Source organism: Gobius niger (assembly GCF_951799975.1).
Source record: "Gobius niger genome assembly, chromosome: 3".
In the NCBI taxonomy this organism is placed as follows: domain Eukaryota; kingdom Metazoa; phylum Chordata; class Actinopteri; order Gobiiformes; family Gobiidae; genus Gobius; species Gobius niger.
In genome coordinates, this window is record NC_136854.1 from 44,042,080 (window position 1) to 44,059,565 (window position 17,486).

Sequence of the window (17,486 nt, forward strand, 5' to 3'; positions counted from 1 at the left end):
TAGTAGTAGTAGTAGTAGTAGTATAAGTAGTAGTAACAGTACTTCTCCCCTCACAGACCATGCCAGTACAGTCCAGTCTGTAGTAGTAGTAGTATAAGTAGTAGTATAAGTAGTAGTAACAGTACTTCTCCCCTCACAGACCATGCCAGTCCAGTCCAGTCTGTCGGGGTCTGTAGTAGTAGTAGTAGTATAAGTAGTAGTATAAGTAGTAGTAACAGTACTTCTGTCCTCAGAGATGCCAGTCCAGTCCAGTCTGTCGGGCTCCGGCTCCAGACCGTCCCAGGCCATCGTGACTCAGTCTGATGGGAGGTCCTTTGAGGAGCTGCGCTCCGAGTGCCTCCAGGAGGGGGCGCTGTTCGAGGACCCGGACTTCCCGGCCCAGGATTCCACCCTGTTCTACAGCCAGAGCGTCCCGGTCAACTTCGAGTGGAAGAGGCCCAAGGTACGACCACGCCAAACGCCAAACACAAAACACAAACACAAACACAAAACACAAACACAAACACAAACACAAAACGCCAAACACAAAACACAAACACAAACACAAAACACAAACACAAAACCCCAAACACAAAACACAAAACACAAAACACAAACACAAAACCCCAAACACAAAACACAAAACACAAAACACAAAACACAAAAATTAATGATTTATTATTATTATTTATTTATTTTAATGAATTATATATTAAAGCAGTACTAAGTAACTTATTTACCGTAGTCCCTGTGGGGGTGATACAAGTGTTTATGGGATGATTGGAGGGTCTTTCATCGCCCCCTGGTGTCTCTGGACAGAAAACCATGTTTGCAACTTGCCTGCCCCCGGTGCGGAGAAAGCAATACACACTAATGGAATCACGAAGAAGAAGCTAACAGGCTAACGGGCAAAGCTAACTGCGGCTAACGTCACTTTAAACAGTATTTACAGCCAAGTTTGAGTGAAAAAAAATATTTCTATTGTATAATTGGATGCACAGTAACTCTCTCTCCCTTTGCCTTTCCTGTCAGCGCAGGATTTACTCTCCAAGACATTTAATACATTAAAAAATCGTAACTTGCTACGACACCTGCAGTTGCGCTTATGGCCTTTAGGGGGAAGAGTTACTTAGTGCTGCTTTAACACATTTAGGTTTATTGCTGATGGAATCGTGACTTTTCACACGTCTCTGACTCGTCTCTGCAGTCGGGGAAACTCTGAGGGTAAATATTTCCAGGTGATAAAGAGAAAACACAAACCAGTTCAACCAGAAACTGTGTCAACAGAGCAGGAATGAAGTAGCATCAAGTTCTTAAAGGTAAAAGTACTTAAAGGCAGAGGCGGTCAGTAACAAAGTACTTTTACTGAAGTACTGTATTTAAAGGCAGAGGCAGTCAGTGACAAAGTACTTTTACTAAAGTACTGTACTTAAAGGCAGAGGCGGTCAGTAACAAAGTACTTTTACTAAAGTACTGTACTTAAAGGCAGAGGCGGTCAGTAACAAAGTACTTTTACTGAAGTACTGTACTTAAAGGCAGAGGCGGTCAGTGACAAAGTACTTTTACTGAAGTACTGTACTTAAAGGCAGAGACAGTCAGTAACAAAGTACTTTTACTGAAGTACTGTACTTAAAGGCAGAGGTGGTCAGTGACAAAGTACTTTTACTGAAGTACTGTACTTAAAGGCAGAGGCAGTCAGTAATGAAGTACTTTTACTGAAGTACTGTACTCAGGGGGAGTTGTTGAGGATTTGTACTTTACTTGAGAAGCAGTTTTGTTGCTTTGTTGTTGTTGTTTTTACTTTTACTCCACTTTCTCCTACAAGTAAATGATCCACATGTTTTGTTCATTTAAAAGCCTCAGAATGAGCTCCATGAGCGACACCAGGACAATGGAGTCACTTCTGAAATAATGACTGAGCTCAAGTAGCATAAAATGCTACTTGAGTATTGTGAGTACTGAGTGGGGCCAAGACAAAATATCAGTACTTTTATACACAGTACATACGTATCTGCACTCCTTTGTTTTCCAGTGACATCACTTTGTTACATTTTGTGCACGTTTCAATATTAAAGGGGCCAGATGCAAGTTATTCATTTTACACTCACTACTGCCACCTCAGGTCATGCGCGTAACTGCAGCTTCTATATTAAGCTCCTGCATGACGGCACTTCAGACACAAATGAACAACTTTTACATGAATTAAAATAAAAACATGATTGTTTGTTAAATAGTGACCTGGTTAACTTTGTTTTACTCAAGTTTATCAAAAATACCTGAAAATATTGCCTAAAACACTCACTCATTAACCTCTTACCACCCGTTCTGTCCTCCTCGGCTATAGGTCTGTGTAGCACCTCATTTGAAAGCTAAGACCCACAAAACTGATCTTTTTCCTCACGTTGTTGCTGTGTTGTGTCACCTTTTGTATGTTTTTTCTTTCTTTCTTTTTTCCATTTTTGTCACTTTTTTGTTGAAATTTAGTCATTTTTTGTTGAATTTTTGTCACATTTTTGTTGAGTTTTCGTCACTTTTTTGGTTGAATTTTTGTTGAATTTTTTTCACTTTTTTGTTGAATTTTTTTCACTTTTTTGTTGAATTTTTTTCACATTTTGGTTGAATTTTTGTCATTTTTTTGTTGAATTTTCGTCACTTTTTTGTTGAATTTTTGTCGCTTTTTTGTCTAATTTTTGTCAATTTTTGTTGAATTTTTCTTGAATTTTTGTCACTTTTTTCTTGATTTTTTGTCACTTTTTTCTTGAATTTTTGTCACTTTTTTCTTGAATTTTTGTCAATTTTTTGTTGAATTTTTGTCACTTTTTTGTTGCGTTTACATCCTTGTTTTCTTCTCATTTTTTTGTGGCTGTTTTGGTGTTTTTTCCCAAGAAAATGGGATCCGTTCAGGTGGGAGTGAAGAGGTTTAACATTATTTTAAACCTCTTCTCTCGCTGTAGTCGTGGTAGAGTGACCTCGTAGTGAAACCTTCTCCTCATAGAGTGACCTCGTAGTTAAACCTCCTCTTCCTCGTAGACCAGAGCTGAGTCACGGGTTTGGGCGTGAGCGTCGGGTAAATGCCGGAGCTGCCTGACTGTGGCGTGGAGCGAGTCTGAAATGACAAGAATGTGCCCACGCCTCTGATACTCTCAAACACTCGCAGTACTTCATGTGCAGTCATTCATTACAGGGACGATTGTGCAACGTTACAACGGAAGCCAGGTCGGATACTACAGTCAACGCTCTACGCCTCATACCTTCGTAATTACTGGACCTGTTTAGGTTACGCAGCACGTTCGTCTAAACTAATCTGAGACAAAAGGCTAAACAGTCAATACAAGTAATACAAGTGGACCGGAGGCACCAATACACACTAATGGAATCACGAAGAAGAAGCTAGCATGCTAACGGGCATTTTTTCCATTTCCCTCAGTTTTGTTTGATTATTTTTCTTATTTTTGCCCCCTTTTCCCCATCCTATAGTTTTTTCCCCCTTATTTTCCACATTTTTCACCCATTTCTCGACAGATGAGCCTGTTATTGTAAATATGCAGATCTTCCACACATTGTTGTCCTGTTTTCTGGTTCTAGATAACAAATATTTTAGTGTCAGTATCGAGAAGCAAGTATTGTTAAAGTACAGCCCTATCCCTCTGCAGATGGAGTTAAAGGTTTCCTAGAGTTTCCTAGTTATCCAGAGTGTTTTTTTGTTTTTTTAATTCATGCAGTTCTTATATTTGAAGGGTTTAGTGGTGCTAGGCTAGTGCTAGGCTAGTGCATGTCTATGGTAACTCGTAGCCTGCATTAAAAACCTCTTCTAAATCATGGGCTCGTCCTCCAAACGTTGCCAGATCTGATTTGTTGAAGCTCCTTTGTGAATTCCACGTGTAGTAACGAACAAACGACTGTAGATCCGGTAACAGCAGATCACTCCTCCGCTGCGTAGCTACAACCAGGAAGCTGCTCAAATATGAGTTCTTTTAAAGGCACATGGTTATATTTCAAACATCATTCAGTCGAGACAGACGTTTATATGGGTCGTCTGGTGTTATAAACAAAGCTCCATTTGACTGTGCTCTACGTCGCCCTCTGCTGCACAAGCACTTCAAAATATACAACGTGACTTCAGTTTGGTTCAACACAATTTTACTGACTTGAAAATGTTGATGAACTCCTCGAAAACTGAACGCACGTTGTTCTCTAGAAAACAGTGGGTTCAGTCGCAGAACGAGTCAGTCTCTGCTTCAGACGGTTCTGTTATTGAGAAAGAGCCATATTATAAATATCTCGGCGTCTGGATCGATGAGAGGCTTTCATTTAGTAAACATGTCCAGGAGCTAACGAATAAACTTAAGTGTAGAGAGCATTAGTGTAGCATGTAGAGCTTTAGTGTAGCATGTAGAGCATTAGTGTAGCATGTAGAGCTTTAGTGTAGCATGTAGAGCTTTAGTGTAGAGCTTTAGTGTAGCATGTAGAGCTTTAGTGTAGAGCTTTAATGTAGAGCTTTACTGTAGAGCTTTAATGTAGAGCTTTAATGTAGAGCTTTAGTGTAGCATGTAGAGCTTTAATGTAGAGCTAGAGTAAACATGTCCAGGAGTTAACGAACAAACTTAAAGCAAAGCTGTCTTTTTTCTACAGAAACAAAAACTGTTTCCCTCCAAACAAGAGACAACTGTTAATCGAGGCTACGTTACTTTCTGTTTTAGATTACGGTGATGTCATATATATATCATTCCACTGCATCTGTGCTGAAGCCTCTGAATGCAGTTTTCCATTCAGCCATTAGACTCATCACTGGAGACGGTTATAGGACCCACCACTGTGATCTTTATGCTGAAGTGGGACGGCATCACTGTCTGCTGTTTATTTATAAAGCTCTTCTTAGACTTTTGCTTCTTCGCACCGAATGTCTGGAATGAGGCTCAGAAAACCTTTTGTGTGGATCATCTCATGACCTTCCATCAGTTTAAATCCCTTGTAAAGGAGTTTCCTCCATGTGTCTGCTCTTGTTTCTAAGTTTACACATGTTCTTAGTGTTGTGTTAGAGTCTAATGGTTCCACTGTTGTCTTATTGTTGACTGTTATTCTTTCACATTTAACGAACATGTTGACTGTGTTTACGAGAAAGCTCAGCAAAGGCTTTTCCTGCTGCGTCAGCTGAGAGGTTTTGAAGTCAGTGACCACATCTTATCAAGGGTTTATCAGTGTTTAATTGAGAGCGTACTGATGTTTAACTCTTGGTTCGGTCATTTAACTGTCAAAAACAAAGCTAAACTTGGCAGAGTTGTTAAACAGGGCAGTAAAATAACAGGCCAAGAACAAACCAGTTTATCTCAGCGTTACAGTAAAGCAGTCGTGTCTGTATTAAGATCACAGATGACGATCCGCTGTCCCGTCACTTTGAGCTCCTTCCATCAGGGCAGAGATACAGACTTCCTTGTGCCAAGAAAAATGTGTACAGGAATTCCTTTGTTCCCTTTGCCATCAAGGAGCTAAATAAGTTGTAAGTAGGGCTGCTCGATTATTGAAAAAATAATAATCACGATTATTTTTGTCATAATTGAAATCACGATTATTCAAACGATTATTTGTGGCCTTTAAAAAAATCCATCAAAAAAGTGACAAAAATCCATCAAAAAAGTGACAAAAATCCAGCAAAAAAGTGACAAAAATCCATCAAAAAAGTGACAAAAATCCAGCAAAAAAGTGACAAAAATCCATCAAAAAAGTGACAAAAATCCATCAAAAAAGTGACAAAAATCCATCAAAAAAGTGACAAAAATCCATCAAAAAAAGACAAAAATCCAGCAAAAGTGACAAAAATCCAGCAAAAAAAGTGACAAAAATCCAGCAAAAAAGTGACAAAAATCCATCAAAAAAAGACAAAAATCCAGCAAAAGTGACAAAAATCCATCAAAAAAGTGACAAAAATCCATCAAAAGTGACAAAAATCCAGCAAAAAAAGTGACAAAAATCCAGCAAAAAAGTGACAAAAATCCATCAAAAAAGTGACAAAAATCCATCAAAAGTGACAAAAATCCAGCAAAAAAAGACAAAAATCCAGCAAAAAAGTGACAAAAATCCATCAAAAAAGTGACAAAAATCCATCAAAAAAGTGACAAAAATCCAGCAAAAAAGTGACAAAAATCCATCAAAAAAGTGACAAAAATCCATCAAAAAAGTGACAAAAATCCAGCAAAAAAAGACAAAAATCCATCAAAAAAGTGACAAAAATCCATCAAAAAAGTGACAAAAATCCATCAAAAGTGACAAAAATCCATCAAAAAAAGACAAAAATCCAGCAAAAAAGTGACAAAAATCCATCAAAAAAGTGACAAAAATCCATCAAAAAAGTGACAAAAATCCATCAAAAGTGACAAAAATCCATCAAAAAAGTGACAAAAATCCATCAAAAGTGACAAAAATCCATCAAAAAAGTGACAAAAATCCAGCAAAAAAGTGACAAAAATCCATCAAAAGTGACAAAAATCCATCAAAAAAAGACAAAAATCCAGCAAAAAAGTGACAAAAATCCAGCAAAAAAGTGACAAAAATCCAGCAAAAAAGTGACAAAAATCCAGCAAAAAAAGACAAAAATCCAGCAAAAAAGTGACAAAAATCCATCAAAAGTGAGAAAAATCCAGCAAAAAAAGACAAAAATCCATCAAAAAAGTGACAAAAATCCATCAAAAGTGACAAAAATCCATCAAAAAAAGACAAAAATCCAGCAAAAAAGTGACAAAAATCCAGCAAAAAAGTGACAAAAATCCATCAAAAGTGACAAAAATCCATCAAAAAAGTGACAAAAATCCATCAAAAGTGACAAAAATCCATCAAAAAAGTGACAAAAATCCATCAAAAAAGTGACAAAAATCCATCAAAAAAGTGACAAAAATCCATCAAAAAAAGACAAAAATCCATCAAAAAAGTGACAAAAATCCATCAAAAGTGACAAAAATCCATCAAAAAAAGACAAAAATCCAGCAAAAAAGTGACAAAAATCCAGCAAAAAAGTGACAAAAATCCATCAAAAAAGTGACAAAAATCCATCAAAAGTGACAAAAATCCAGCAAAAAAAGACAAAAATCCAGCAAAAAAGTGACAAAAATCCATCAAAAGTGAGAAAAATCCAGCAAAAAAAGACAAAAATCCAGCAAAAAAGTGACAAAAATCCATCAAAAGTGACATAAATCCAGCAAAAAAAGACAAAAATCCATCAAAAAAGTGACAAAAATCCATCAAAAGTGACAAAAATCCAGCAAAAAAGTGACAAAAATCCATCAAAAAAGTGACAAAAATCCATCAAAAAAAGACAAAAATCCAGCAAAAAAGTGACAAAAATCCATCAAAAAAGTGACAAAAATCCATCAAAAGTGACAAAAATCCATCAAAAAAAGACAAAAATCCAGCAAAAAAGTGACAAAAATCCAGCAAAAAAGTGACAAAAATCCATCAAAAGTGACAAAAATCCATCAAAAAAGTGACAAAAATCCATCAAAAAAGTGACAAAAATCCAGCAAAAAAAGACAAAAATCCCAAAATTAAAAATTATAATCGATTTTTTGCGATTATGCTAATTTTGTAATCGTTTACTGTTGTAATCGAAATCGTAATCGAATTTCGATTAATTGCACAGCCCTAGTTGTAAGTACTAATGTCGTTGAGTCAGTCTGTTCCTTTTCGTAATGTAGTGAACCTGCTGCTGCTGTGTCTGCAGTGAACCGATTTTATAATGAACTGATTTTAAATGTATTGGAATGTATGAGTGGAATGTATGAGCGAGCCAAAGACACATTTCTGCCATCATTGTGCATGGTGGACAATAAAGTTTTTCTATTCTATTCTATTCTATTTACCTTGTGTGTTTTAACAGGTCTCTCTTGCAAATGAGACAAATTGAGTCTCAAGAGACCACCTGTATAAATAAAGAATAATAATAAGTGTAATAACTTAAACTGCGCTCCACAAAATACTTCAATACAACTCCGTAAATGTTCCTGATCCTGTGTGTTTTGGCAGGAGCTGTGTTCCAACCCGGAGTTCATCGTAGGAGATGCAAACCGCACCGACATCTGCCAAGGACAGCTGGGTACGTGACCGAGTACATGACCGAGCAGCTCCTGGGTCTGGTCTGGTCTGGTTCTGTTCGTCAGTGGCTGAGCTGGGACTGACAGAGAGGATCATGTTTTCAGGCTGAGATGGTCTCGTCTGGTTCTGTTCGTCAGCAGTGGCTGAGCTGGGACTGACAGAGGATCATGTTTTCAGGCTGAGATGGTCTCGTCTGGTTCTGTTCGTCAGTGGCTGAGCTGGGACTGACAGAGGATCATGTTTTCAGGCTGAGATGGTCTCGTCTGGTTCTGTTCTTCAGTGGCTGAGCTGGGACTGACAGAGGATCATGTTTTCAGACTGAGATGGTCTCGTCTGGTTCTGTTCGTCAGCAGTGGCTGAGCTGGGACTGACAGAGGATCATGTTTTCAGGCTGAGATGGTCTCGTCTGGTTCTGTTCGTCAGTGGCTGAGCTGGGACTGACAGAGGATCATGTTTTCAGGCTGAGATGGTCTCGTCTGGTTCTGTTCTTCAGTGGACTGAGCTGGGACTGACAGAGGATCATGTTTTCAGGCTGAGATGGTCTCGTCTGGTTCTGTTCGTCAGTGGCTGAGCTGGGACTGACAGAGGATCATGTTTTCAGGCTGAGATGGTCTCGTCTGGTTCTGTTCTTCAGTGGACTGAGCTGGGACTGACAGAGGATCATGTTTTCAGGCTGAGATGGTCTCGTCTGGTTCTGTTCGTCAGTGGCTGAGCTGGGACTGACAGAGGATCATGTTTTCAGGCTGAGATGGTCTCGTCTGGTTCTGTTCTTCAGTGGACTGAGCTGGGACTGACAGAGGATCATGTTTTCAGGCTGAGATGGTCTCGTCTGGTTCTGTTCGTCAGTGGCTGAGCTGGGACTGACAGAGGATCATGTTTTCAGGCTGAGATGGTCTCGTCTGGTTCTGTTCGTCAGTGGCTGAGCTGGGACTGACAGAGGATCATGTTTTCAGGCTGAGATGGTCTCGTCTGGTTCTGTTCGTCAGTGGCTGAGCTGGGACTGACAGAGGATCATGTTTTCAGGCTGAGATGGTCTCGTCTGGTTCTGTTCGTCGTCAGTGGCTGAGCTGGGACTGACAGAGGATCATGTTTTCAGGCTGAGATGGTCTCGTCTGGTTCTGTTCGTCAGTGGCTGAGCTGGGACTGACAGAGGATCATGTTTTCAGGCTGAGATGGTCTCGTCTGGTTCTGTTTGTCAGTGGCTGAGCTGGGACTGACAGAGGATCATGTTTTCAGGCTGAGATGGTCTCGTCTGGTTCTGTTCGTCAGTGGCTGAGCTGGGACTGACAGAGGATCATGTTTTCAGGCTGAGATGGTCTCGTCTGGTTCTGTTCTTCAGTGACTGAGCTGGGACTGACAGAGAGGATCATGTTTTCAGGCTGAGATGGTCTCGTCTGGTTCTGTTCGTCAGTGGCTGAGCTGGGACTGACAGAGGATCATGTTTTCAGGCTGAGATGGTCTCGTCTGGTTCTGTTCTTCAGTGGCTGAGCTGGGACTGTCAGAGGATCATGTTTTCAGGCTGAGATGGTCTCGTCTGGTTCTGTTCGTCAGTGGCTGAGCTGGGACTGACAGAGGATCATGTTTTCAGGCTGAGATGGTCTCGTCTGGTTCTGTTCTTCAGTGGCTGAGCTGGGACTGACAGAGGATCATGTTTTCAGGCTGAGATGGTCTCGTCTGGTTCTGTTCGTCAGCAGTGACTGAGCTGGGACTGACAGAGGATCATGTTTTCAGGCTGAGATGGTCTCGTCTGGTTCTGTTCGTCAGTGGCTGAGCTGGGACTGTCAGAGGATCATGTTTTCAGGCTGAGATGGTCTCGTCTGGTTCTGTTCGTCAGTGGCTGAGCTGGGACTGACAGAGGATCATGTTTTCAGGCTGAGATGGTCTCGTCTGGTTCTGTTCGTCAGTGGCTGAGCTGGGACTGACAGAGGATCATGTTTTCAGGCTGAGATGGTCTCGTCTGGTTCTGTTCGTCAGTGGCTGAGCTGGGACTGACAGAGGATCATGTTTTCAGGCTGAGATGGTCTCGTCTGGTTCTGTTCGTCAGTGGCTGAGCTGGGACTGACAGAGGATCATGTTTTCAGGCTGAGATGGTCTCGTCTGGTTCTGTTCGTCAGTGACTGAGCTGGGACTGACAGAGGATCATGTTTTCAGACTGAGATGGTCTGGTCTGGTTCTGTTCTTCAGCAGTGACTGAGCTGGGACTGACAGAGGATCATGTTTTCAGGCTGAGATGGTCTCGTCTGGTTCTGTTCTTCAGTGACTGAGCTGGGACTGACAGAGGATCATGTTTTCAGGCTGAGATGGTGTTAGTTTTGCACAAAGGCGTTTCCTCCGGTTCTTTAAGCCCTGACTCTGCCCTGACACACTGACCCACAGAGCCCGGGCTGAACTCTGAGCCACCGTCATTACTTATTGTTAAGCTCAACAAGACGACACTGAAGACCAGATACAGAGCAGAAGTGTTGGACGGGTCTGTGTGGAGTTTACATGTTTCTCCTCTCACAGTGTTATGTTATGCATTTATAAGTTAAGTTTAGTTAAACGTTCTTCATCTCTGTAGAGAAATGAGTTCTCTGCATTTGACCTCACTGCTGTGGGCGACCTGTGGGAGCAGAGGACCCGGCTCCCCTGACTGGAGGATTCACCTATTGCACATGTTTTTAGCACTAACCTACACAGACACGGGGAGAACATGCAAACTCCTCACAGAAAGGCTTTTTTATGTAATTTAATTCATTATTTTTTCATGGTAATGCAACTTGAGATAAAACAACAATCCAACAACAACAACAACAACAAAACAAACAATAATACATTCCATGAGAAGAAGAACAGGAGGAGGATGAAGAAAAAAAAATTCTAAGACAAAGTCAGGAAAGATGCTTGACGTCAGGTGATAGATTAGTTTAGTTTAGTTTAGTTTAGTTTAGTTTAGTTTAGTTTAGTTTAGTTTAGTTTAGTTTAGTTTAGTTTAGTTTGTTTCTTCTTTGGTGTCTTGCTCCTAAAGGTGCCCCGCCCGCGTGGGTTTACAAGACAGAAAAATGCAGGCAGAAAAGCATTAAACAAAGAGTGTCCTCTTATACTTGAACAAGAACTTAAGCCTTTCCTCCTCGGACGTTTCAAACAAACGTAACATCAGACGTTTACAGAAGAACTGCTTCTCGGTTCATGATACAAAGGACAATAAAACACACAATGTGATTCATTTTCAATATCATTGAACTGACACAAACAACATGTCGGCTCCTCCTCTGGGACCGAGTGGAATCGTCCCGTCTCCAGAGCCAGAGTCCCGGACCTCAGCTGAGACCAGACTGACCTCTGACCTCTAACCTCAGCTGAGCACAGACTGACCTCTGACCTCTGACCTCAGCTGAGCACAGACTGACCTCTGACCTCAGGGAGCACAGACTGACCTCTGACCTCTGACCTCAGGGAGCACAGACTGACCTCTGACCTCTGACCTCTGACCTCAGCTGAGACCAGACTGACCTCTGACCTCTGACCTCAGCTGAGCACAGACTGACCTCTGACCTCAGGGAGCACAGACTGACCTCTGACCTCTGACCTCTGACCTCTGGACAGGCTCAGGGTCACATCGGGCTCAGGACCAACATTATCTTTAATCAAAATATAAGTTCTCAACTTTGGCTTAAACAAGACGTCATTTAACCATTTAAGTTTATACTTTTCAAAGTAAACTTTTTAAATTTCTCCAACATTACATCTCACGTTTCTAAAAATAAACTCAGCATCAACAAAAATGTTCTCCATCTGCTCACATATCTCACTTCACATGGTTCCCGGCCCATGTCCTCGCACAGATGCTAATTTACACCTGTCGTCCTTGGGCAGGTTCATTATATAATAATAATAATAATGCATCAGTTTATATCGCGCTTTTCTGGACACTCAAAGACACATGTTTCAAATTCACATTACTTTTGTGCAATAAAACACGATACAGAGTCAAATCCTACACAATCAATATGTTTGCTTTCTTTTCTTTTGGTTTGAAATAATAATATCATAACTGTGAGCTCTGTTTTGTCTGTCGTCATGTGAGAGTTTCCTGATTGTCTGATGATTCTCTAAAACACGGTCATGGGAAGGTTTATGCACAAAACATGACTTGACTTGCCTCTTTTTATTAACCCCTTAACTCCCGCCTGAACCGAGCACATTTTCTCCAGTTTGGCTTTACCCCAATCCAAAAGCTTCTGGGAAAAAGCAACAAAACTGAGACGAAAACAATGATGGAAATGTGACAAAAATTGATTAAAAAGTGGCAAAAATGTCACAAAAATGTCACAAGAAATTGACAAAAAATGGACGAAAAAATGACAAAATTGTGACAAAAAAATGACAAAGAATTGATTAAAAAAATGACAAAAATGTGACATAATGTGACAAAAATGTGATAAAAAATTGACGAAAAAATGACGAAAAAAAATGACAAAAATGTGACAAAAAAATAAAAATAAAATGAAAAAAAAATTGACAAAAAATGACAAAAAAAAGAAAAAAAAAGAAAAAAAAAGAAAAAAAAAATTACTAAAAAATTACAAAAATGTTATTAAAAAAATGAAAAAAAAAATAGAAAAAAATGAAAAAAAAATGAAAAAAAATTTGACAAAAAATGAAAAAAATAATGAAAAAAATGACAAAAAAGTGACAAAAAAGTGACAAAAAAATTGACAAAAAGTGACAAAAAATGACAAAAATGTGACAAAAAAAGACAAAAAAATGACAAAAATGTGACAAAAAAATGACAAAAAAATGACAAAAAAATTGAAAAAAAATGACAAAAATTGACAAAAAAGGACAAAAAAATGACAAAAATGTGACAAAAAAATGACAAAAAAATGACAAAAAAATTGAAAAAAAATGACAAAAATTGACAAAAAATGTCAAAAAAAAAGACAAAAAATGTGACAAAAAAGGACAAAAATGTGACAAAAAAAGAAAAAAAAAAGAAAAAAAAATTGACAAAAAAATGACAAAAAATGACAAAAAAATGACAAAAATGTGACAAAAAAATGACAAAAAAATGAACAAAAAATTGACAAAAAATGACAAAAAAATTGAAAAAAATGACAAAAAGTGACAAAAAAGTGACAAAAAAGGACAAAAAATTGATTAAATAAAGGACAAAAATGTGATTTAAAAAATTACAAAAATGTGACAAAAAATGACGAAAATTTGATTAAAAAATGACAAAAATTGACAAAAATGTGACAAAAAAAGGACAAAAAATTGCTTTAAAAAAGGACAAAAATGTGACAAAAAAAAGAAAAAAAAAAGAAAAAAAAAACTTTTATTAAAAAAATGACAAAAAAATGACAAAAAAATGACAAAAAAATGAAAAAATAAATTGACAAAAAATGACAAAAAAAATTGACAAAAATGACAAAAATGTGACAAAAAAGGACGAAAATTTGATTAAAAAATGACAAAAATGTGACAAAAAAAGAAAAAAAATTGACAAAAAAATGACAAAAAATGACAAAAAATGACAAAAAAAAGGACAAAAATTTGATTAAAAAAATGACAAAAAAGTGACAAAAAAAAAAAAATGGAAAAAAAAATTACAAAAAATGACAAAAAAATTGACTAAAAAAATAACAAAAAAGTTACACAAATGAGTTGAATACCCAACAAAAAAAATGATGGAAAAAAAATGTGATGACGTGAGTGAAAAGATCCTCTCGGTTCAGGCGGGAGTTAAGAGGTTAATGGTGGCGCACATTCAAAAGCTCGGCCATGTGTTCTCTGTGTAAAAGTGCGCTTGTTTCACAGGAGACTGTTGGCTGCTGGCGGCCATCGCGTCTCTGACCCTGAAGAAAGACACTCTGGCCCGAGTGGTTCCTCACGACCAGGACTTCGGCCGCAGATACGCAGGAATCTTCCACTTCCAGGTCCGTGTTCGTGCAAACAGCTGTTCATTAAGAGTCACCCTCGTTAAAAAGCCCGGTCTGTCCTCAGTTCTGGCAGCACAACAAGTGGCTGGACATCGTGATCGACGACCGGCTGCCCACCGTCCGAAACCAGCTGGTGATGCTCCACTCGGCCTCCAACAACGAGTTCTGGAGCGCCCTGCTGGAGAAAGCCTACGCCAAGTCAGTATGAGCCAGGCCACGGCGGATCTGTGGTCCTGACTCCGGGTCTAAGCAGGCGGCGGGGTGTGTTCGCAGGTTGCACGGCAGCTACGAGGCGCTGAAGGGCGGCAGCACCATGGAGGCCATGGAGGACTTCACCGGGGGCGTGGGGGAGCACTACGACCTGAAGACGGCGCCGGACAACCTGTTCACCGTCATGAAGAAGGCCCTGGACAGAGGCTCCATGATGGGCTGCTCCATCAACGTGAGCCCTTTCACTGTCTCCGCCCACATCACGTCTCACCATAGAAACATAGAGACTCGGGATGGGACGATAAACCGATTTGAATCGATACACCGTGCATCGGCAGAGAAGCCACAGATCGATGCAGTTCAGAGCAGAAACATAAGATGCATCGGATTTTACGAATGTACATCCTTTAGAAGAGTTTCTGCTTTTTGTGGGATTGTGAGAAATTAAGGACGACATTTTACTTGCCATACTTCAGTATTACGCCCGGCTTCAGTATTCATCACAAACAGGTCCGGGATTGGACGGCTGACAGAATGTGAGCCTTTGTAGGAACAGACTCAGAGCTAAAGGCGTCGCTATTAGGGATGGGAGTCTTAGGCCTCTGTCCGATCCGATCCGCATCTCGATACACCGGCCACGATCCCATTCATTTAAGACACACTTGGTCATGCCAGAGCTGCGATGCGATTCGAATCATCACCAAGAGCACGGTGCATCTGGATCCACACATCTGTAACCACCACCTGCCCGATACCATTCACACATCTGTAACCACCACCAGCCCGATACCATTCCATTTAGGCCGATTATCACGATGCATCTCCATGTTTCGTGATCCACACTTTGCTTGATACAATGATTCAACAGAACCAGCTCAAATAAATTAAGATTTGAAAAATATTCACAATTATTGAGGCCATTAATTGATATTAGACAACTTTAAAGTTAACTACATATTTTTTGCGCCTCATCTGCATGCGCGCACATGATGCGAGGAGCGCGTAAATTCCAGGCTGAGCGGCAGAAGTTCAGAAACACATCCGCGGTGTGGAGTCGGGTTTGGCCTCTGCGCTGTGAATGAATGAAGGACGTCCCGTGCGCTGAACGCGATGAAAAGTTGCAGGACAAGACAAACGCTGATAAATATTCCAAACATCGCCCTGATCAGCCATCTTAGTTTGCCCAAGTCCTTATGTCACAAGCGTAAAGAGTCCAGAAAGAGTCCAGAAATCCACTTTAGTGCATTAGAGCAGGTGGAAGAACACGTGAGACTGTGCTGAGGCAGAGGGAGCCCCGCCCACTCATTAGCATAACCACGTGAGCTTTTCTGTGTGCGATATTAATGTGGAAATAATTCACACAATCGCCTTTTTAATTTAACAATACTGATCAGAGATTAATAATAACTGTCCCCCCAAAATTGTTGAAAAAACTAAAGAACAAACAATCTTCGGGTGGATAAACCCATAGAATATATAGGAAACAAAACCAAAACAAGTTTAAATATGCCGTGTCCATAAAAAAAATATGTAGTTAACTTTAAAGTTGTCTAATATCACTTAATGGCCTCAATAATTGTGAATATTTGTCAAATCTTAATTTGTTTGAGCTGCTTCTGTTGAAACATTGCATCAAGCAAAGCCTGGATCACGAAACATCGAGATGCATCGTGATAATCGGCCTAAATGGAATTGTATCGGGCTGGTGGTAGTTACAGATGTGGAATGGTATCGGGCAGGTGGTGGTCACAGATGTGTGGATCCAGATGCATCGTGGTCTTGGTGATGATTGGAATCGCAGCTCTGGTATCACCAAGTGTGTCTTAAATGAATCGGATCGTGGCCGGTGGATCGAGATGCGGATCGGATCGGACAGTGGCCTAAGATTCCCATCCCTAATAGAGACATCTTTAGCTCTGAGTCTGTTCATACAAAGGCTCACACTCTGTCAGCCGTCGAATCCCGGACCTGTTTGTGATGAATACTGAAGCCGGGCGTAATACTGAAGTATGGCGAGTAAAATGTATGTAAAATGGATTCTCACAATCCCACAAAAAGCAGAAACTTATCTAAAGGATGTACATTCGTTAGTGATTTCTTTCTTTTTTTTTTTTTTACTTTTTGTTTATTGACAAGTCAGAACAAGAAGTTACAACAAAGGTCTTTGATTTTTTCCCTCCTCCCCAAAAAAATAAAATAAAAAAATTAACCCCCCCGGAAAAAAAAAAGAAAAATTAAAAGACATGAAAAATAATAATAATATAAATAGTAATAATAAAAATAATTTAAAAAAAATAAAAATAGCAAAATGCGGTCCTATAAACAACATTATGAGAACTTATCTCCACTATTTAACAATAGACCTCCATCTGAAATGGGACCCAAAATCAGTCTGGCACATAATGCCACTCGGGCTGCATCGTATGTCGCAAAAAAGGGAAAAAAAGAGAAAAATATTGTATCGCAATATGAAGTGATCATAGCACTACATCGCCACATCATTAAAGTCGTCATCAGACATAGATCGACAAACTCCACAAAAACAGAGAGAAATAAATAAGAATAATTTTAAAAAGTACTGGATTTATAAATGTCTGGAATTTCTTTTTTTTTTAACTTACTTTTAGTATTACAGGTTACACGAAACAGATGCTGATGTGTTGTTATTAGAGTCTTATTATGTCCGGTGAGCGAGAGAAAAAAACAGAACAACAAAAAACCTTCACCTACAATTTGTCCTTAATTAAAGTGGAAGGTAACACTTTAACCAGTAATTCCTTGGTACTTACAGTGGTACTTATGGTGGTAATTACAGTGGTAATTCTAGGTGCTTATTGTGGTATTTAAAGGATACTATAGTGACAATTACAAGGTGTGCTTCTAGATACAGTCGTAACTCTTAGTAATGAAGGTTGTACTTCTTGTTTTCCCTAATGCTGTTTTATGTTGTTTTATAGTCACACAATCCTAGAAATGACGTCTGTGTGTAGAAGTACCACATTTACTACTTATGAATTGCTGCTGTAGTATTCTGGAATTACCAATAAGTACCATAGATGTATCACTGAAACTACTAGAAACTATCATTTAAAGCAGTGGTTCTCAACCTTTTGGAGCCGCGACCCCCATTATAACAGATAAAGGGGTTCGTGACCCCCCACCCGGGCTATTGTTAAATAGTGGAGATAAGTTCTCAGAATGTTGTTTATAGGACCGCATTTTATTAGGCCCGAGCGGCCTGCCGTCGCAAGGGCCTATTGTAATCGCAATCACAGCGCAGTGCGCGCAGCGCAC

At 39.6% G+C, this 17,486-nt stretch overlaps 1 protein-coding gene across 1 annotated transcript in view; it reads left to right on the forward strand.

The window, feature by feature from the left end:
- Nucleotides 1-235: 235 nt before the first annotated feature.
- capn9 (calpain 9) overlaps nt 236-17,486 on the forward strand; it is a gene marked incomplete at its 5' end in the record, with an annotated part of 44,667 nt that continues 27,416 nt past the window's right edge. The window contains 5 exons of the mRNA XM_079553759.1: nt 236-442; nt 7,993-8,062; nt 13,861-13,979; nt 14,047-14,180; nt 14,256-14,424. Of these exons, the coding sequence (XP_079409885.1) occupies nt 236-442; nt 7,993-8,062; nt 13,861-13,979; nt 14,047-14,180; nt 14,256-14,424 (699 nt within the window). The remainder of the gene's footprint in view (nt 443-7,992; nt 8,063-13,860; nt 13,980-14,046; nt 14,181-14,255; nt 14,425-17,486) is intronic.